General features: G+C 37.5%; 1 protein-coding gene across 1 annotated transcript; it reads right to left on the reverse strand.

Annotated features, from left to right (window-relative positions):
- Positions 1 to 9578: 9578 nt before the first annotated feature.
- Positions 9579 to 20150, reverse strand: LOC139726168 (uncharacterized). Its single transcript, XM_071637245.1, has 4 exons — positions 19621 to 20150; positions 17738 to 17867; positions 13667 to 13734; positions 9579 to 12820 (listed from the first exon to the last, which is right to left on the reverse strand). The coding sequence occupies exons 1-4, from the start codon at positions 19958 to 19960 to the stop codon at positions 12567 to 12569; spliced, it is 792 nt and encodes a 263-aa protein (XP_071493346.1). The 5' UTR covers positions 19961 to 20150; the 3' UTR covers positions 9579 to 12566.
- Positions 20151 to 23201: the final 3051 nt, after the last annotated feature.

Here is a 23201-nt window from a genome sequence, read left to right on the forward strand (position 1 = left end):
TCTTACTTATTTCTATCGTATGTTGAAAAAATAAGCCTAAGACAGCACCAGAGAACATCTAGAATCCTAGGAACTTTGCGCTTCGCACACATCAACTTGGAGTCTCCCGTTTGCTAGGGGTTTCGGGCGGGAGAATCTCCCCACTACCTACACAGCTGAACACAGCACAGGCCACAGCGGTGCACCGGCAAACGTAGCCCGACCAGACGCTGAAAGTACACTGTGCGACGTACCTACGTACAGCGGCGACTGGGCTGTGTATAGTTACGGTAAACAGTGCTGGTCAAGTGCAGTGGTCTCTTACTAACACAGAATATTACGAGTCGGATTAAACTACTTGCAGCCTGTTAGTGCTAGCTGTCTCCAGCTGTCATAGTCGTCGAGAGTTTTCAACGCCAACAATTTAGAGAAAATACAATGCCATGCCAAGTGCACAATTGCCGACAGTTTAAGATGTACATGCTACACATTCAGTTCGTCAGTTGCTAGTCAGTTGACGGTATTTTGTCACTTACCTCTCGGTTACCTGACCCCAATCTAACTTCCAGACTCAAGAGTCTATCGGTAAGTCACGTCAGGGAACGCAAAATTTGGTGTACGCGACAAGCCGTAAGAGGGCGGCCGTGACATCCGAGGATCAGTGCCGTACTAGTATATTAATATACGGCACTGCCGAGGATTTAATACGCAGAGCCTTCTTTCCTGAAAAATGAATATTAACGTAGATGAATCATTTTATAATACCATGAGTTTACATTCCCACCTCACACACACACACACACAAAAAGACGTATCGGCTGATAATCTGACCCCCCCCCCCAAGAAAAAAAAAACCCAAAACGCATACATTGTTTCCAATAATTTTGTCATATGAATGAAATCCGGAAAAAAACCCCAAACAAAACAAAACAAAAAACGACAACAAACAAACAAACATTAACAAACAAATTTCTGCAACAAGCACGCTGTGTGAGAGGACCAATTCATATCTGTTCAAATGTATACAAATAACTGCTCAAAAGGAACGTGTGTGGAGCTGTCATCCTATAAAGAGGCATTCTTCACATAATGCTGGGGCTGTCGTGAATAAAAATGGTAATTAGGCCCTAAACATATATATGTATATATATATATATATATATATATATATATATATATATATATATATATATATATATAATACATATGTATATATATATATATATATATATATATATATATATATATATATACATATATATAATACTGTACCCCCTGTTTTCTCTTTCTCCTTTCTTTACTGTATCATTATAGAATATCGGTGATTTCTAATCGTATTTATTTTTGTTAGGTATAACTGTAATCAATGAAGACATAAATTAGAAAAAAAACCACTAAAATCTATTATCACGTTTTTTTTTTTCAAATTCAAAATGAAAATAATGCCAGAGTATACCCACCACTGACTAATCAATCAATTTCTGAAATTATGTAACCAGAAATCACTGTATAATCCGGCCGCATGTAATCAAACACTCGCTTCTTCCATCGGTAACTTCACAAGTATGATGCGACAATAAAACGGGTATAAAAAAACACGTCCTTGGGGCATGCCTTATAGTGACACAATGAGCGTCAAGGGATTTTCGAGCAGCCTTGATTCTCGCGTCTGATTCCTGCCTTTTCAAATTGTAGCAATTCGACACAGATCATTCCCTCGCCATGTCTTTTGTTAGTCACATTAATATGACAGAAACATGCAAGTTATGCTGAGTCAACAGGAAGGTGCATTCCAATGTCTTTTGTTAAACATTTCCGTACTTTAGCAATGATTGACAGATGAGGTCATCTCAAGAATATTAATATTGATTGATTTGGAAGGATTTTTTTTTGTGGGCGTTCCCAAGTAATCTGCAGAAAAATAGAAGAAAAAAAATCGTTAAAAATATATGCAATGTTTCTAGATATTTGTTTTACCGCAAAAGTGATGTCGAGGGTATCATAAATCAACACTAATCAACATGTATTTGGATTTCAGAGCCCCTTTAATCTTCTCTCGTACTGTGTCGGTTGATTGCATGACGTCCCGTCGACGAAATAATGCGTTTTTCCGAATATTTATATTTCTTGAGCCCTTCAGAATTGTTTTAAAATACTGTACATGTACAATGGCAGGATCGTGCTTGTGAACATTCTAGAAAAAGAAACAGTATAGATGCCTATGAATTACAAGTACAGTAATAAATTGGACTGCTATACATGGTATCTGTAATGAGAACAACAATGATAACTGTAATAAAGATAACTAACTTACTATAAACTAATCAGGGGGGCTTACAAACTAATTAACTAGGTAACTAACTAAATCCCTCATTGATGAGGAATAACAATGATGATGATTATGATGATGATAATGATTTTTGTGTGTGTTCAACATTCTTTATTATGTCTTTAAACATTGTAACATTCAAAGCGTAGGTTGTCACCTGAAATAAGAGGAGACGCATTCGTCAAGACACAGACTAATTCGACGTGTCACAATCTAAAATAGATGTTAGGCCCTACAAAATATTTCCTAAATATATCTTTAATCAAAGTCTTTTATATTTGTGTCTAAAACAATCATTTCTATCTTAGCTATCAAATTCTCTCATTCTTCTGTTTCTCTTCCTTATATTATCTTTCTCTCCCTCCTCTGCATCTTCTCTTTCGCCCCTCCATGTTCCAATTGAACTCAGCTCCCTCCGCGCTCCCCCCCCCCACTATGGAGTGAAATGAAATTTTCAACAGGACTCAAATAACAGGACAGACGTTCTGCCTTTAATGGTTTGGACGCTGAATCAAGTTTGATCCTCATCAAGGTTAGAAGGGATATTAGGAGTTGTCGACGATGAATGTTTCCAAATTATTAATTGACCTCTCTTAAGCGATGATGCTCAAGATTTGGTAATATCGATGAAATGAACATTGACCCTATCTTAACAATTGTTATCACAGATAATTAGCGGTCGATGACAGTGAGTGTCTTCGAGGTAGCTCTAAGAGGTGGCTTTTTGGGTTGGGGAAAAACGATCAAGAGAGAATTAACTGTGACGCTCGATGTCTTGTTGTTGCTTTTATTAATTGTTATTACAGAATATTTATTAGGAGACGATGACAATGAATATCTTCAAACCTTAAAATCATTGAATATAGCGTAAGGGGTAATTCTTGTTATGGCTGACGAGGATAATCCATCGAGTGAATATTAATTCTCACATCCGACATCTTTGGCTTTAATATTTTTATTTTGTATCTTCTTTGATTATTTCATTTTTACTGGTACCATGACAATATTCTATTCCTTAAATTCGCCATTTACACTAAGATCTTTTTTCAAATTTTATTTTTCAATGCCAATTCTACAAAAACTTCAATGAGGTAATACAGCCATATCCATTTTAGAGACATACGATGTATACGAACAAGCATCTTTTTCCTATATCTCCCAAATGACAGTAATGTATCACCGTCCTTTAAAGCGTTATAACTTAATGAATCCAGCCAAAAATTGTGAAAATGTACCTGTAATAATATGCTGTTCTATTTTGTTTTCATTCTGTTTGAGAACCGTTGAGGATATTTCGTAGCAATCAAAAATCACGCCTGTAAATTGAATTTGTGACAAAAATTATCTCACAAACTAAAAAATAGAATAAAAGCAACCAAACAGAAAAATGGAACCGACAAAGCATGGAGTTTAATGAGCAGCAAATCCTTACAGCGCGTACCTTGTTCATTTTTGCAGAGTGATTAATGTGACGATGGAGATGGATTAAAGTCGTGAAGCCGCTCTCCTGCCTTAACATCTGTCCACTGGTTGGCGGGACCAGGATTGGGCGGGGGAAATTGTATAAATACGGGGGATCCTGACCAACGTGCTACAGACTCATCCTTAGCGGCATCATCATAGATCCACCTTCCACGTTTTCTTCTGGTCTCGCCATCGACACAGGTCTTCCACCAATTTAACAGGTAAGAATCTCCGAGCGAAAGTTAAATGTGTTCATTTATCTTAATGTCGTGCAATAGGTGTATCAATCTCTCTAATGTGTGGCAGGTTGCCTTTGTAGGGTAAGTGGATAAGACAATGAACTCTAAATTACGAGATCTCTGGTTCGAGACTCTGGCAACAGTGGTTGTGTCTTCAAGGGCAGGCACTCTATACCCATTGCCTGCCTGGTCCTCGGGAGGCCAGGGGGACTTAGAGCTGTCGGCCCTGTGGAAACTCGCTCGTAAGAGTCCAAATGCTTCTTTTGTGGACCACTTTAAATAAATCCAGACAGACAAGCGAAATATGTGAATCAAGGTAAACATGCAATAGATGATACTGTCTTTCAGTCAAGAATCCCGACCGTTAAGTTAAATTACTGGTGAAATATCCTCTTCTTCCATCGAAGATGTCAAAACAGTAGCAATATTACATAGATTGAAAAGTTTGTTTTTGCTAATGTTACTACCCCATAAATTGCCTATTCAACAGCAATAAGTCTTTTATCTTGTTTTTAGATTCGATGTTTCTCATATACATGTACTATTCGTACCGTATTGAGTAACAAAGACTAATTCTCGAGCGATCGATGGGCGACAGGGCACTAATACCTGGGAACATCTGAAATAGACGGTTTCAATCTGTAATATATAAAAATTGGTGGCTGCTTCTTTTCAAAAAGCTTGTAGCAACGAACGGCATCTCATTCACCTGCTCACTCCAATTCTAATTTCTTAGGCAGGATTTCACTTGACGTGCATCAGTTAATTTGTTGCTATATATAGCGAACCTCAGGCAAGCTTTATGGTTGTTCTGCACAATCTTGTGTGAATAAAACATGCACAAAATTTCAGTACATTACAAAAAAAAAGTTATATTCTAGTATGCGAGCCATATGAAAATAGATGTGTATCAGTATCTGACTAGGGTTTTCCGATATACAAAACTCTCTATGATTTTATAGCAAATATTATCGGAACGGCTGGTGAGCAGATTTTAAGCCGCATAACATGCCCAGTAAATTTGCCTGTACGTGAATGGTTTTCAGTTCACTTGATAAAGTGCAGTCGATACTGGACACTGCTGGAATTGACTAATTAGATATAGAATCATGGAAGTGTGCCTGCAGCATGTGCAGCAAAGACTGAAGAAATGTCTTTGAGCTGAATTCTGCAACCTAGAAATGGATAATGATGCTCCATCAAATACTCTCTAAAAAAATCGAGTGAAAATGTTCACTCTTGAAGGAGCGAATAACAGAAAAGAGTGAATTTTAAGCGAAAATGTTCATGTTCACTAATTTCGAGTGATCCCTGAGGTCACTCTAAAATGAGTGAAAATTAGCATTTTCACTCAAAATTCACTCTTTTCTGTTATTCACTCCTTCAAGAGTGAACATTTTCACTCGATTTTTTTAGAGTAATAGATAATTCAAACTCTATAGTGTATCACTGATACCAACTTAACTGTGAGGTTCTACATCTTAATATTTCATATTCTAATCTTTTAAAAGAATGTTCGTGATGTTTACAGAACGGTCCAAATGAGGTGTTCATCTTGTACTTTGATAATAAATTGTCTTTTCCTTTTCTTGCCGACGCCTTCGACCACAGAATGAAGGTCTTCGTCTTTGCCATCGCTGTCGCCGTGCTGGTTGCTTCCGTGGCCGCCACACCCGAAGAACTTGACGATCTGGAGCAGGCTGTGTACGGCTCGGAGCCGATGGTGAAGAGAGGTCGATTTGCCTGTGAGTTCTGGACTATTTTGTTTTATTTCAGTCATGAAGTTTGTAAGTTATTTGTTTGTAAAAAAAAAGTTATTTGTTTCTTAGCTCAGCTTTGATCAGATGTCGTCAAATGGAACAACAGTCTGCCTTTTCTACGAATACTTTTGTGATTTTTATCATAACCAGTTTTTTTTTTTAAAGCTATTATGTAATTGTATGTAAAGTGCACTCTCGTTATAACGAACACAGTTATATTGAAATTCCGGTTACAACGAAGAGAGATAAAAATTCAGGCCCTAACATTTGCCTAACATTATCCGCTCTGTGTTTGTTTCTACTGTTTGTTTGGCTAATAACGAAATTTCGATATAACTAAAGAAAACCTGCCGGTCCCGAGGAATTCTTAATAACGGGGAGTCTACTGTTTATGGGAGGACAGTAGCGAGGCAGGTCCATATAATAAAGCCACTGTTTACCATTGGGACCAGTGATCTAAAAATGTTCGAGTCATCACATTTTGATGCATAATGTGTAGGTCAGTTGTATCATAAGACATCCTACCATACACAAATTTCGCCATAAAGCCTAGAATATAAGGAGATATCACTACTTTTCCAAATAAACCATAATTGTAGAGGTTTATCCTAGGAACAATTTTGATAAAACTATCGTTCACATTTTGTATATTTACCAATACTTAACATTGATTATACTGATAAATATTTTTACATTGGTTATTTCTATCCGTAACTTACACATTTTAGAACTATACCCAGTGTAAAACCTGTCAGTTCTCTCTCTCAATATGCCTCCACTTGCCTTCCTCATAAAGTCTGCACCGGACTCCACGGTGAAAACTGCATCTGTGACCGTCGCTACAGGCGAAAGGACAACAGGAGATACCTCAGTTGCCGCGCCTCAGGTCTCGGTGAAATCGAAAACATCTAAAGCGTAAGTCTTTTGAATAAAATACGGTATGATTCGTATTGCAGGGCTCGACACTAACGGTGGCCCGGTGGCCCGGGGCCACCAAAAATGAAAGTCGGGCCACCAAATTTCAAAAAAGAGCAAATTTGGTGACCCGCCTTGGGCCACCAAAATTTTTTTAAAAGTAAGTCAATAAATTCGTAACTTTTTGCGCCAGAAATTAGCAGTTAAATTTGTTCAAAGGATGGCTGAAAAGAACTGAATGAATGACTGAGAGTGAGTGTTGCAAGTTTGTTGAAGTCTATTTATGAGTAGATATGTCCAACTTCTAATTCTTACTGTCATAAATCTTAAATATTTGACTCATTAAAAAAAAAAAAGGACTTTTAATGTTTTTTATTGTTTTTTTTCGGGACACCAAATTTTTCTCTCGGGCCACCAAAAATTTGAAATTTAGGATTTTGGTAGCCCCATCGGGCCACCAAACAAAAAAGTTAGTGTCGAGCCATGCGTATTGTACATGGAAACGCCAAGACATGAAGAGAAAGAGAGCATGATAGGAGGTCGAAGAAAGCCTAAATAAAGGCGGATTCTTGCTTTGCAAGAGTTTCTCAGCACTCAACATACACAAACAAGTTCAATGAAATACACATTGTAATCTGTCAATAGAAATACATTGTATCACCACGAGGCCTATGCCCGACAGACAAGAGACAATACCTGCACAACATGCAGTTCACCATAATCTGGAATGATATAATTATGTTACCATCAGGAATATTGTTTTCATTGCACAGTTACTGACTGGTATATAAGGCGCGAAAGATGCGTTTTGAAAGGTGATCCATCATATTATTCTTGCAGCCTGTTACACACTCGTTGAAAGTTATTTGCATCTTGCCTTTTTTGACAACTTTGCGTTGTATAAGACGATTGAATTAATCAGAAATAATGACGATACTCCGAGACAACGTCGCAATCATATAATTTTAAGTATTAAAAGAAAATGTCCTTTATGGTATACCTTCATTTATCTTTTGTAGAGCACGAGAATAATTCTAGCTCTCCGCACTATGACAATCCAACGTCTAGTCACCATGGATACTACCACTGCGCCCTCTGTAGTCTACCGTGTCGCCAACGATGCTCATTTCTCCCAAGGTGTGACGAGAATCTCCAGCTTATGACAACAATCCTACTCAAATTACCCTGACGTTCGCAGCCGTGCTCCTTGTCGGACAATCATTGACTGTTATCGGTATGTTTCCCCGAAACCAAATGTACGCTTGTTATGAACGAACACAGTTTGCCATGTGCACAATATCAAATAAAATATATTGATTGTTAAATAAATTTCAAAGTATGACTTTCATATAGTTTATTCGAATTATCGATGCTGATGTATATAAATATATGTATATAATATGATATTATATTACATATAAAGAATTAAATATATATATATATATATATATATATATATATATATATATATGGGTATATGTATGTGTGTGTATATATATATATGTGTGTGTGTGTGTGTGTGTGTGTGTGTCCGTGTGTACTGGTGTCGTGTAAAAAAGAAAGTTATTCATTATTCTTTAACTTCACCAGTAGTAATTATTCCAGAACAATTCAAAATCACACATGATGATATCAACGGCCAAGCATATTAACGCTGCTATTTGTATAATTCTATAACATGAAAACATGTTATATCTATATTATGCATGCCTTTCATAGTTTCCCAGGACCGATGACACCTCCCCGGTGTCACATCACACAGGTACACACACACAGTACACAAGAAAGATGATACGGACTGCTGGCATCATGGATAAATTCATGATAGATATCACAAAGAAAGGCGCAAGCTGTTTATTTTTTTTTCATCGCCTCAGATTTGTGTTTTCAAGGAAAGTCAGAGAAACATAACGGATACTTTCATCACACAATCACTTTGAACATGCAGAACACAAGTATTTGGACATACACTCAGAGCGTAGCATAAAACAAAGTCATGGTCATTGATGTTCAGTCTCTTTTCCGCAAAGGATGATATGATATACATTTTACATTACAATATTAAACATGTACTAAGGAACAGGAACGTCGATCAGTTTTCACGATGGGGGGGGGGGGGGGGGGGGGGGGGGCAAAAACACAAAGTTGGAAGATCTATGCGTCAATCTCCAAAGTGTAATGAGTACACATACATGTATATGGAAGAAAACCTATAACGGGGGAGGGTGTGTGACAGGTATCCCCTCCGACGCGAGGGAGATTATGCATTTTCAGAATTGAAATTAAACTATCTGTGTGAAACATTTGGACAGCACACTATAAAAAAAAAAACAAAACTAAAAAACAAAACAAAACAAAACAAAACAAAGGCAAAAAAAAATCCTTTCGGGATTTTTTTTTTTTTTTGGGGGGGGGGGGGTGGGCAAAAACGTTTGCCCCTTTACCCTCCAGGATCGACGCCCCATGCATAGGAATGAGCTTTTGCATGTTTATGAATTTTATAAATGAAAATACATCGTAAACACAATTTTGATGGAATTTGGGAAATTGCCAATTCTAAAACGGAACTTTTTCATTTTTCTGAAGTGATAGATCTGGTCCACACCTTTGATGAAACATTCGGAAATCTGTCGGTCTATAAGTGTACTAGTACTATAAAAGCCTATGGTAAAAGAATCGAACGCAGGAGGATGTGAGAGGGGTATTCCCTTCCCATTCGAGGGAGATTTTGCAGTTTCAGAATTGAAATGCAGCAATCTGGTGCACACTTTTGGTAAAATATTTGGACAATTTTCTACCCCCCCCCCAAAAAAAAAACTAACAAAAAACAGAACAAAACAAGAAAATTTGCGACATCCCAGGAATTGCGGGGGGGGGGGGGGGGGGCAAAACGTGTGTGGATCATGTCGTTTGATTACCAGCGTCTTTCTCCACTTTCATGACTTAAGACATTGATGCTACTGTGGTGCGGTACCAGGTAGGCACTCCAGACTTTTAAATTCTTTCTCCCAATTTTCTGTCTCCTTGCAGATGCCTTTTCTCCCTATTATCTCCTTTGTGACATATCGTCCCAACTCGTAACATATTCATCTTCACCTATCTCTTTCCCCTTCGGACACCTCTGAAGGGTAAAGGATACCTTGCAAATCCGCCGAATTTGCAAACGCCACTTACTTTCACTGTTTCAGTCACGAGCCTACCGAATTGCTTCCGACTATCTGGCTTCTTCGTTCTGTCAGTTGTACTTGAACACCGGAGCGAAGCATGGTACTAGCACTTTGCTGAGCATGGTGTACAACTTATCATTACAATTATTGCACAGTTCCTGCTTCATTCTAGTTGGTTTTATTTTCTTCCACTCCTGTGGTGAAAGCGAGATTTACTGGGAAACTTCCCAGTGTATGCTCTATTATCTGTGATTGAAGCACATGTACCATCTTCTTGACTGGGACTTTATCAAACAACTAACCATCACTTCCTCCGAGAGTGCAATAATTATGTTAAAAACGACATGACAATGCATTGGAAAACAAAGAACAACAGAAAGAAATACGTGGTTAGTAGGTACATGATACAAGTTAAACATATAAACGTCGCTCTTTGTAAATCGTTGGGAAATTCAAAGCAGTCGTCGATATCAAAACTGTAACGCAGAAGCAACAACATCATCTTGTTGCCGTCATGTTAACGCTTCTTCTTCTTCTTCTTCTTCTTCTTTTTTGGGACAAGAAAGTTCTACACTATGCGACCAAAAAGTACTTTGTATATAAAAATTGCTAAGGGAAACGAAAGGCACTGAGCCTTCTGACTTGCCAGACATCAAACCTCACATAGACATGCAATGGAATGCTAAACATTTCTTGTTTGCGCCAATCTAACAATATGCAATTTACAAACAGACCATATTTTTCCTCTTCTCCTTGATTTTCAAACTTACGTTGGAATCCGAACACTCCCTGACTGTATTTAGAAGCGCGTTTCTAAAGCCTAATTATCACAGTTTCATCCTCAACAAACATCCAAACTCCAAATACATCATTATCAGACAACTAAATGAGTAACTTTTATGAGTCTGACAAACTCAATTTGTTCGGAACAAAAAAGAAGAGAAAAAAGGCAAATCAACTGAAAGGCTGGTATTAACTAACTGCTATGAAGTAAAAAAAAAAAAGAAAAACCAAATATTTAAAGTGATATCTCCACAAAATCAATCACCCTTCCCCTTGTTTGTACTTCTCCCATAATGTTTTGCGCTGTCTTTTCATTTTCAGATTCTAATCCAATGTTCAGCCAATGAGAAATCAAACCCTTTACAGACACAAAGTACAATGCAGAAGATAAGACAAGACAAGAATTAACATAATTATAAACGATATGATACTCTATTCTATTCAATTTTGATCCTGTTTTGTTTGCAATTAGAAGAACTTGCACAGAGTGATTCAATACTCCCGGCACTAGTAGCTCTGTGACACTGAAATCACGGTGACACAGTTGTGCAGGTTGACACAGAAAAATAAATACCTCGTGAATTTGATGACATGATTCTGACGGAAATAATCCATCTTTGATATTGCTGTGCTGCCGACCTTTTTCATTATAAAGCTGCAGCGAATTATTGTTCAATCATAATCATAACCATCATTATCATTATCATCAATTCCATTGATTGCTTCACGATACAAAGGAAGATATATACTCTCTTGTAGAGAAAAAGATAAATGTTTTTCCTTCCTTAAACTAAGATTTTCGTGCGCCTCTGTCCTTTTGAACTGTCGCAGCAGTATTAACTGACGCCACGTCGTGTTGATGCCACACTATTTAGCACAAAAGAAGAGCAACACGGTCTGCCGTGAATCTCTATAACTATCCCAAGAGTAGTTTTTTTTTTCGTTTTGTTGCTATATAGTCTGTGATGTTTCATTACTCACAAGTGCACTTGGAACATTAAAAGTCCTTGGTGAATGAAGTATTTTGATCCACGTGCAAGGATATGTACAGTCAGTAAGTACAGCCAAAATAAAAATAATGACACACTAAACATTCTAAGATCACACGCTGCTACGTAGTGTTGACAAAACCAATGTCAGGCAGGGAAACTCTCGATTTAACGGGAGCCTGTGAGGGTACTGTGTAGGACTCCCACGATGAAACAAGCAGCAAGTGAGTTGGATGTGATCATATAATATACATAGACTCACAATCGTCATTAAGAACAATCTGCTGTTGCTTTTGCAATGAAATAATACTAATAAGGTATATTATGGCATCACCCTCTTTGATGCTCATTACTTTTTGCTATCTCTTGGTTCTTTGTGGTTGCTAAAATGAACACATCCTGAACCCCTTGAAGGAAGGTAGTTACTACTCTGTTATTGGGAAATAAACCAAATGCTGTAGGTGCCCTTTCAATGCGATAGTTTCGCCCGCTATAGACTCCCAAAGGACATGCGAAACGAGATACAGTGAGGTACTATTCACAATGACGTGACGATCAGCGAAACGCTTATGTGGTTTGATCCAAGAAACAGCGGAAACCACACCAGAAGCGGCATTGTCAACTTTCGTGCGGAGTTCGAAAGATATCGGTGATGGTGTTGAGTGGTTTCCCCTTTGGTCGTGCCATAAGCAGTCTTGGATCAACATTACCACAGTGCATTTACTGTAATAATAATCATTATGAAGCTTGCTCTGTCATGCACAATTTCTGACATTGTCTGACTCCCATCCGAGTGTCTGAGTGTACTATTACGTCTCATGCACTTCTATTCCAGCCAACCCGAAGGTTGATTTGAAATACAACTGCATTAGACTAATTATACATGACAGGCATAGAGGGAAAAATGCTCGACGGCATTTACGGCCATTCGAGAGGACATCTCACAGAATCGTGCATTTGCTATTTGCCTCCTTGTTCTTCATGACACGGTCGCCGACGACCAGGCACTGTCGTAGTGCCTCCAGCGCGTCGATGTGCTTCTTGTCGTCGAAGAAGTGCGACTCGATGGTGTAGTTCTCGAGCTCGAACAGGTAGTTGATGCCCATCTCCTGTAGCCCGACGCGGAACGTCGACACGACATCCCTTCTGACATGTGAATTACGGCAGTTTGTGATGATCACGATTGGGGGTTCTCCTAATAAATGTGAACAAGAAAAAACAAATAAAAGAGGAGCAGTCGGTTCTCTGATCATTTATGTCTCCACTTTCTCACACAGTCAAAATATTCCGCCACATGGATAGCCCATCAGTAACATGTTAATGAAGTACATTGCTCTGGTACACGGACCTTGAGGATTAGCCTCTGCACAAGAGATGTATTTCCCAATTTATTCCACTCCATGACATCAAATTTTATAAAATGGGTTCAAGAATGTAGCCAAACAGAAGCGCTGAAATGAGACAGGTCTTTAGTTCGTGAACAGACGTTATAGTGGAGATGAAGCGCACTCTCAAGTATCCGCAATGTTGTACGATTCTACCCTTGAGCGCCCTGCATCTCCACCGACACACTCACACCTCTGCATTATAACACTACTCCCATGGCACCTTCTTAACTTGGTTCATATCGGAAAGTGTCAGTTAAGCTGAAGTTCAGCGACATTTGACTAAGACATTTCACTTCTGTTGTTAACCAACTCTTTTTCTCCCTCTTTTTTTTCCGTACATGTTTAATATCCAAGATTAAATGATCTTGGGTAGCCTTATTTGGATCTGTTCTCTACCTAATTTTATGCACGCAGAAACTGTGAATCAAAATTCTTGTCGAATTAAGCCCTTTCAAAATTCAAAGAGTTCATAGACATAAACACCGCATATGATGTCCATAATGCCGCTGCATGTGTTAAAGCAATGACAACCATTGCATTTCTTCCACGTCGTAAACTCCTCTGCAACCTTATAGATAATTATGAAAGATAAAGGGAAATGAAATGAGAAACCCGTTCCTAAATTGAAGACAGTCTTTCATCAAAATACGTACCTGTCATCTGTTGAATTGTAGTCACAAGCTCTCTTAGATCTTGCGGCTGCATATTTAGACTCCTTGCGCTGTAAGAGGAAACGATACATAAATGGATTTTTTCCCTTATCCGGAAATACTTTCGATCTTACTAATGGAAGGTGTAAGTACAACAAAAAATAACCTATAAGGTGTGGTTGCATTCTTTTATGGAGTGTTCCCTCTTTTAATTGATAAAATCGAAAATTATTGGACATTTACGAAAGTTAAGGGTGTTTTGGCGTCTCTGAAGTGAGTTTTTTGAGGCAAGTGTTTCAAAGTTATTATTATTGACAACATTTTTGTAAATGACTCATTTTCTAACATCACATCTGGTATTATAGTTTCTGACGTCACTGATCATTTTCCAATTTACGCCCTTGTGTCCAATTTTATGACTGCTAATGTTTCTCACACCCACAACCCAGGTATTCGTGTAATGTCTGAATCCAACCTTAATAAACTTAGGGAGAAATTAAGTTCAGAGGATTTGTCCACCGTATACAGTCAAAGCGACTTTGATTTAGCCTTTGAAAATTTTATGAATATTTTAATCGCTAATTATGATTCTTGTGTTCCTCTCAGAAGACCTCACCATTCTAATTATAAAAAAGTGCCAATACAACCATGGGTTACAAAATCTCTTCTCAGGTCCATTAACCGCAAGAATAATTGTTTTCATAAGTATCGTAAAGATCCATCCCCTTTAAACAAATTGAGATATGTTCGTTATCGGAATATATTGACATCCATAATACGTATAGCCAAGCGAAATTATTTTTCCCAACAGTTTGTTAAATATAAATCTGATGTGAAGAGTACGTGGAAGGTGATTAATGAGGCGCTCAAACATAAAAATAATACTGATCCTCCTAAATATATTTCAGTGGACGACCGCCAGATTAACGACCCAGTCATTATGGCGGAATCTTTCAATGATTATTTTGCAACTCTTGGTCTACATCTTGCCAGTAAAATCCCGAAATCATCAACTGAATTCCATAGATACTTAGGTAATAGGAATTCTCAATCAATATTTTTTGAACCTATTGCTGAAGAAGAAATTATAGATATTATTAAGAATTTGAACGATAAAAAAAGTTCAGGATATGATGGAATTACAAATTTTCTTTTAAAAAATGTTTCAAGCGAAATCATTACTCCTCTTACCTACATTTTCAATCAATCCTTATTTAATGGCAAAGTCCCCAATAAGATGAAGGTCGCAAAAGTTGTCCCTATCTTTAAGAAGGGACAGAAAGATTTGGTGAATAATTACCGACCAATTTCTTTGTTGACTTCAATCTCTAAAATTCTTGAAAGGGTGGTTTATACACGATTATTAAAATTTCTCACAAATCATAACACTCTGTCAGATTCTCAGTTTGGTTTTAGAAAACATTACAACACAACCCATGCTTCACTTACTTTTATAGACAAGGTAGCTCATGCTATAGATAGTTTTGAACATACAATTGGAGTTTTTCTTGATTTTTCTAAAGCTTTCGACACGAGAGATCACGAAATCTTGTTTTATAAATTGTGTCACTATGGAATCCGCGGGACCCCCTTAGAATGGTTTAAGAGTTATTTAACAGAAAGAAAGCAATTTGTTAATATCAATACCCATGATTCGCAATTGAAGCCCATTTCATGTGGAGTCCCGCAGGGCTCCCTCTTGGGCCCACTTTTATTTATCTTATATATAAACGATCTTCCAAAATCATCGCAAATTTTGTCATTTATTTGTTTCGCCGATGACACAAGCTTGTTTTTTTCACATCGAGACCCTAATGCATTAGTAAATATGATGAATACTGAGCTCAGGTCTGTGCAATCCTGGATTTATGCGAACAAATTATCCTTGAACATAGAAAAAACTCATTATATGGTATTCAGTAATTCTTTGAATGTTGTTCCATATGATATCAAAATAAATGATTCATGTTTAAAGCAGGTTAATAACACAAAGTTTTTAGGGCTTTGGATTGACCAAGAATTATCCTGGAAAACTCATGTTAATTTTGTAAGTAAAATTTTGTCTAGAAATACTGGAATTTTGAATAAGCTCAAACATTTCTTTCCTGTTCATATTTTGCAGAGTATATATTCTTGTTTAATATCTCCACACTTTAATTATGGAATTTTGGCGTGGGGAAATGCAATTCACTCATTACTAGATTCCCTTCTCTGTATTCAAAAGCGTGCAATAAGAATCATAAACCACGCCGGATATTTTGCCCATACCAATTGTTTTTTCCATCAAAACAGAATTCTGAAAATTCCAGACCTATTTTATTACAATCTCGGAATTTTCATGTATAAACTAACAACTAATGAATTACCATCTGTTTTTATCCACATGTTCAAAAGGAATCGTTCTATCCACTGTTATCCCACTCGCCAGAGTGACGCCTATCACCTTCCCCGTACTCGCACTATTTTTGCAAAGAAAACAATTATATTTACTGGACCCAGATATTGGAATGATCTCCCTCTAGATATCACTTCTTCCTTATCTTTATTCACCTTCCAACGCAAATTAAAACAGCTATTACTTAGTGGATACACACTACCAAGCTTTTAGCAACCCTTTTATGCTCCCAGTCTTTTGTCCTTGTCCGCAGCACCAAGTCATTCAAGTTATTTCATGGTACCGATACATCTTTTAATAATATAGCATTTTTTGTTATTCAAACACTGCGAGATTTGTATGCAGTCTAGTTTGTGCGATATCTATGTGGTTCATTAGTTTATTACTCATCGATTTTTTGTACTTGTGTAATTTTAGTTGGTCAAGACAAACATATCCGTTCTCCGTGTAAAATTATATGCCTATGAACTCGGGAACCTACAGTTTTACAAGCTTTAAAGCTTTTATGTAGGCCCCATCATATTTCTTATACTTAACTAGTGACATTTTCACACGATATGACCTTGTACATTTGTGTCAAGTATATTTTCTTTTTCTTTTCTTCTACAATCAAAAGACATGATTGTATATATTTTGTATTCTTGTTTTGTTGTCAATAATTTTGGAATGTCATTATTGAGAAATGGAAATATGAAATAAATTTGAACTTTGAACTTTGAAAGTAGAATTGATTTATTATTGATCACACAGTTATGTCATTTGATCCGCTAGAAGGAAATGACATCGAAACCATATCAAGAGGTAGGTAAGCTATGAATTACACTTGAGGATTGCATGGAGATCACTGGACAAATGTTTTCATGATTGGCTGATGAGCTGCCGGCCACATTAGAGGTAAATTCCACTAATTTGAACAGCGACTTCCGCATTTGGAATTGAAACGCTGCTGCTGATGATGTAAGTACTGACCACGCAAAGAATCACTTGGTTAGTATTTTCCATACTGATCGTCCTGCCATGAAATCTATTATTATGTTCACTTCATTTCTCATTTTTTGATATTGCTGTTACAGTTCGACTATTCTCTGGTTGTTGTTGTAGTTGTTGTTTTTGCTTTCCAATAAGGGGTCAAATCAAGGAATACACTGAAAAGGGAAACGGAGCCGGAGTTACTGGCTAATAGTTTCCCAGAAAATATAGATAACACAAACCTTCTTCAAGGCAGCTCATTTACGCCTAATGCCATCGAATATAACAATATTTCCGTATTCGGTATATAGCTAGGTATAGGGCAAGTCTCCGGCAAAGCTTTGTGGTTGCTATAAGAGCACGTTTTGTGGACAAAGCATCCGTAATATCTGAATATCACAGAACCGGTCTATTGCATGAACTTGCTATATGAACAGTCAAATAGCAGACACACATCAACGGAAGCGGGCACACACGTCTCTTTTTAATATAAGAAGGTACAGTCTTTACAATGTCCCCTGGTGGCTACAACGACAAGAATAAACTTAAAGGTGATCCTCCGAACTGAAATAAACCACGTGCTTTTGTTTGCATTTCCCAATCTAACAAATAATAACAAATAATGACAAGTACTAACAATGGTAATAATGAAAAAACAAACAGAATCATTGCAGAAAAAAAATATATAATGTGTATGAATCAATATTTACCTAACGACGAGAACACAGGTATGGATTTCGCAGTCCTGAGACGAAAGAAAAGTTCTCTTCAGTCCGGACACCAATCTCTTATAGAAGCCGCTATCCCATTCCACCTCGTGTCCGTCGCCATACACACCGGCTGTGCAAATGAACATTACTGTCTTTATTCACAATAAGCCAGTTCGGAGTTAGCTCATGTGCAGTGGTACTAATGACTATTTTTTTTTCTCAGTTGGCTAGGCGCTTTACCTTTGTTTTTGTTTTTGTTCTTCCAAAAATGACATCCTGCATAAGCCTGCCCGTCGTGGTAATCTATGAAATTCATCAATCATGTTCAAACAAAGAATGAATATGAGTAGACCAGGTAATCAGAGTGGTTTGTTGATAACGATTGTGGAAGCATCCATTTCATTGTTTTGCATCGAATGTATTACAGTATGAAACCTTTTCTATTAATACTAAAAAAAGGGAAAATACCAGACTTTCTGTAAGGTGGATTTGCTGACAAGCACCATTTATGAGGATGTCATGAATAATCATTTTATTGCAAATGCTTATCTCCATTAATTTGAATATAAACATGTCTGTTGGTACAAATGACAGTTTTCTGCTCATGCGTGAAGTGGAATTGCGTACAAAAGCATTGGCACATTTACTAATCATCAACTGATCGAGATGCCTCTTCATGTTCAAGGTGACTTGAATGCATAAGATAAGAAAACATGAAATATGCAAAACTGATTTTTTTGGTTTGATTTACGTGTTCATTATACAGAGATGTAGTCACAATAGCATACAATGCATGCATATCATAATATTATGATAATAACTAAGATGGGGTAATAAATGTCATGACATCACAATGTACAATCTCCAGTGGCTAAGATTGCCCCTTACACAAACTTTCACAGAATATATGTCCCTCTTGAAGTGAATTAAACAATGAAACGTCGAAACCCTTCCATCAGTGATTGAAACTTTGTCAAAAAAAAAACAACAACAAACACACAAAAAAAACTTACACTGAATTGTTTAATGCTAAGATATTGGCTTAAAGCTTGATTTGCATATCACTTGTTTTTGATTGCACGAACCAAGATTGATTGTGAAATGATGAAACCTTTCTTACACCCCCTCAAAAAAAAGAGGAAAAAATTATAATTTGAAGTATGTTTTTATAGTTATATATATCATATAACTTGTGTGTAATCGATTACACCCGAGACGGAGATTTCTTGTTTATATATCTATTCCTATTTTTTTCCTTTTTTAACTTTCAAATTCCGCGGAATATCCGTCAGATATACGCTCGATACAGATATTCCTGAAAGCCATAGGGCATAGTGCAATTGCCACGGAGTTTTATTTACTAGTAATGTCTGAGAAGACTGTTGTGGATGTATACATAGGCCCATGTGCTTTTACTCAGGCCCTACCTTTTAAATATCTTTTATTACTATTAAAATCTAGATCTAGCTCTCATAGCTTCGATTATAACCCAGCCGTAGCTCAGATTGTATTTACAATCATTCTTCATAGGGCCTATACTGATCCCAAATGAGCACACAGCTACATTAATTTTATAGGATAAACTCTGGCAAATATGATTCCAAGTCCAAAGAACAAAGGTTACCCTGCCTGCAGTTCGAGTTGGAAGGACAAATTTTCGCCATATTCAAGTTGGCTTAATGAATAGAGTAGATCAAACTAATGAATTGGCCAAAATTTCTTCAAATCCACGATTTCCACGTGGCGTGATACCATCATAACGATTTCATATAACATTATAATTATGAGAAATCTTATACATGTATGTTTCTAAACTGTATCATTTTACAGTATGTCCGATATTGAACTTCTATATGCTAATATACCCTGCGGAAAATACCTACCAACTTGATTGCCCAGTTCAACCATGAAGTTGCCTCCGAGGCTCCGCATGCCTCGGTTGTCGACCAGGCTGATGAAGTCCGAGATGTCATAAGAGTTGAGGACCCGGGTCTTCGAGGCTTCCTCAGCAAAGCCTTCGGGGGCTTGATTGTCCCAAGTATCTCCCGTGGCGTACAAAACAGAGTTGATGAAAGCCGACTTGCCGACACCTGGTGGACCAAACAGACCTATGCGAAGGCGCGCCGGTGGATGTTGCGGTCTTTGCCTTGCTGTTCGCATGGTCGATCCTGGCTTGTAACTGAATATGGCACTCCGCAACTCGTCAATTCTACTATGCGCCATGATCAATTGATAAAGATTTTAGGGATAGGATCGGACGAGAAAACCAACTCTCCAGCAATGTAACCTCTGAAAGATGAGAAATAATCCGAAGAAAACGTCGCATGAACTCTCTTGTAATCACGATTATAACACTTGAACCCTACAAAGCTCAGTACGGGGCATCGAAATGCGAATCTTCGACCTCTTGAACACTGAAAGGACGACACAAATACGAGCTCTTAAAAATCAACGCAATCTCCTCTCAATCTGCTGCTATTTTTAGGCACTGGGTTTTCCCACAGCTCGCTGCTATCAGCTGGCTATGGGGAATTTTCACAAGATGATCCGTGTGCAACGCTTTTATGGTCTGTGAGGTTGCTGTGTGCTATGTGTTCGTCTAGAATTAAAGTCTTCTAATTGTCACTTGACTTATCTTATGCCTTTATCACTTTCAGGAACAAAGAACTGACAGATAAAATCCCAAACAAATCCTGCAGTATATGGACCAGCAACCGTTGGCATCGTAGTACCACTACATTCAGGAAATGAGCAATACACATGAACTCACTGTAGTCTATTATTTTACCAGGGTATAACGAGAGCGGTGTAGACGCACATGAAACGTACATACCACGCATTCACAGACATGGCATACACACATCAGGCCCTCTGCCAGAGGTTATCAAGTATGACCTGGGAATGTCCTTTCCGGTGCTATGAGGTTTACAATGTTGCAGTGCAGCTTTTTTAACGTATATTTTCTGCAGTTATTGATAGGCAATTTAGTTGCCATATAGAAGAACCGAACAATGGCTGAAAATAGTCAATTTACGAGCCCATTTAGTATTAAGGCCCATACCAAACTAATTGGCAATCCTTTAACTCTAAAAAAAAAAAAAAACAGTTTTCTGTATATTAAATCGAATTCTTGTGTAGCGTTGAAAATTCCCAAAGAATCGAAACGCTGGTTATAGTTCAGTTCAATGTTATAAGTTGCATTCACAGTTGACATATACCAAGATATATACCAATAATATTATGATGTTTGATTATTTACGTTGATGTAAGACACGTTAAATAGTATTTTCTTTATTCTAAAACAATGACAAAATGTATTTTCTAATGTTTTACATATCATTTTGAATGTTGTTCCTGCTATAATATGCTTTGAATATATTTTTGGAGAACAAAATTTGTAAACAATTAGTAAAAAAAAATTCCAGATATGAGCAAGAAATGATTGAATTGAAAGAAGAACGATATATCGGTATACAAATTGAGCATACCCACGGTAGAGACAGATACTAAGTACACCTAAGCTACCTACTATGAATATGACAGTATGAAAGTATGCACATTGTATGCACATTTGAATCACCGCTGGATGAGGAGACTACATGTACAAGAGTTCATAGCATCATGTGTGGACAACATAAAAGAAAATAATAAGGGAAATTCCACCCCCCCAAAAAAAAAAAAATCATTTTTCATGAAAATCACACATTTCATCAACTTGATCATGACATTATGTTAAGGGTAGTAATTATTCCCCCTGCTTTCTGAGAGCGGTTAGTCAAGTGCTCTTTCATTATGCTACAAAAGTGAAATCATGTTTAAGTTTCCTTATATTTTCTTTAAAATTGTTTTCTGCATATTTATGATGTCATAAATCCACGTAGTCTCCTCATCCAGCGGTTTCAACACCAAATCTTTGAATATGCACAACTTTTGCATCGATTGTCCGATTTTCCTCAAATCTTCACTGATGTGTTCTATTAATGTTGCTGCTTTCACTCAATCCACATTGCTCTTTGGGTTTTGGTTTCCTTTAAAGGTTCTCACCTCCCTGGTTCAGTCCATGATATGTGTTGTCATCTTGGTGTACATGGCACGTTTGAGGTAAATCCCGACTCTGAGAGACATTGCGCAAGTCAACGAGCGCCCGGGATTCCCCGCGAGTAAGATAAGGGTGTGTAAGACAAAGAGAGGTGTTACCATATGCAAGATAGATGGAGAAAGATGTACTGCTAGGCTCTCCTTGGAAGTAATGCTCGTCACCACCGAGCCAGGTGCATTGACAAAAGAGAGTTTACATGTACACAGTATGCAGTAATCAGGACTATAGTGCTATCACAGCAGTAAAGGAGACTTCCCCCCTGTACAGTTCGCTCTCTCTTTCAATGTGCTGGCTAAAGTATACATTTCTTTTACTAATTGTTACCGTAATGATAGAGGCATTATTACCCCCCGTCCTCCTTTCAGAAAGAGTTAAGTCAAAGTGCTCATCATTAAGGTAGAAAAGTATAATGTAGGTCCTATGTTGATTTTCGTTTCCATAGAGAAGTCGTATATAATTTCTTTATGATTATCGTTGTCTTTGAGAGACGTCACGAAATGTTGCAGTCGTCTCATCCAGCGATGGCTGTAACAGATTGTCAGGTTTTCCTCAAACTTTCGCTGCGTGTTTATCTACCATAATACAGATGCATATGTCGTTTCCCTCAATCCGCACAGTACATTTGGGTTTCAGTTTGTCTTTCGAGTGGAAAAGGTAAGTTGCACTGAATCTCTTTGGACAAGGAAGTACTATATACACGCTTGGGTGGCTTTCAAGAACACTGTACTCCTTCAAAAGCCGATTTGGAGTTTCTCTTTTAAAATCTACTCAACCCTTGCATTACTTACGCTATATATATATACGGCGTTTTTTGTGTTGCCTAAAGTGCTCGTATTTATCTCCGCAAGTTAGTCTCTCAAGTAAGGAACAGTTATACTCAGGACATGGCTGATAGAAGACAAATGAAAGTATAAGGTCCAGAATATATCAGTGACCAGCTCTTAATTGTGTTCGTATGTTAACCCGCTCGATACGGGAACTTGGCGGCCTGTGTATTAAATCTACTGGGATTTCAGAATTCAGTATGGAACGGGTTAATAGCGTTATACTCAGAGATACGTAGATTTCAATCTCGCACAACACCACGAAGGATTTTGTGAAAAAGAAAACTGCTAGAAGAACAGTTAAAAAACAAAGAAACCAACATTCAGGATACCTTTCTGATTTATGAGGTTTTAGAGCATGTTTGAGAAATACTAGTGAGCAGTCATAGTTTCTTTCGATTGATATCTATAATTAGCACGGTGTAATTGTTTCGTCATACCTTGAACACCTGGTTACTTTTCACCACGACATGATGAAGCAGTACACAGTTCGTTTAATGTTGTCTGTCACGGATGATTATGCTCCAACTACAATGCTCAA

Source organism: Diadema antillarum, unplaced genomic scaffold (genome assembly GCF_040938485.1).
Source record: "Diadema antillarum isolate AM-2024a unplaced genomic scaffold, OU_Dant_1.0 seq00000079_RagTag, whole genome shotgun sequence".
Taxonomy (NCBI): domain Eukaryota; kingdom Metazoa; phylum Echinodermata; class Echinoidea; order Diadematoida; family Diadematidae; genus Diadema; species Diadema antillarum.

Excerpts from the sequence above, each read along its gene's own strand:
- LOC139726168 (XM_071637245.1), bottom strand. The coding sequence starts at position 19,960 with ATGGCGCATAGTAGAATTGACGAGTTGCGGAGTGCCATATTCAGTTAC. Across the intron at positions 17,868-19,620 it reads TGAACTGGGCAATCAAGTTG|CCGGTGTGTATGGCGACGGA; the intron begins GTAGGTATTTTC and ends TCATTTGCACAG. Across the intron at positions 13,735-17,737 it reads ACCTGTGTTCTCGTCGTTAG|CGCAAGGAGTCTAAATATGC; the intron begins GTAAATATTGAT and ends TTCCTCTTACAG.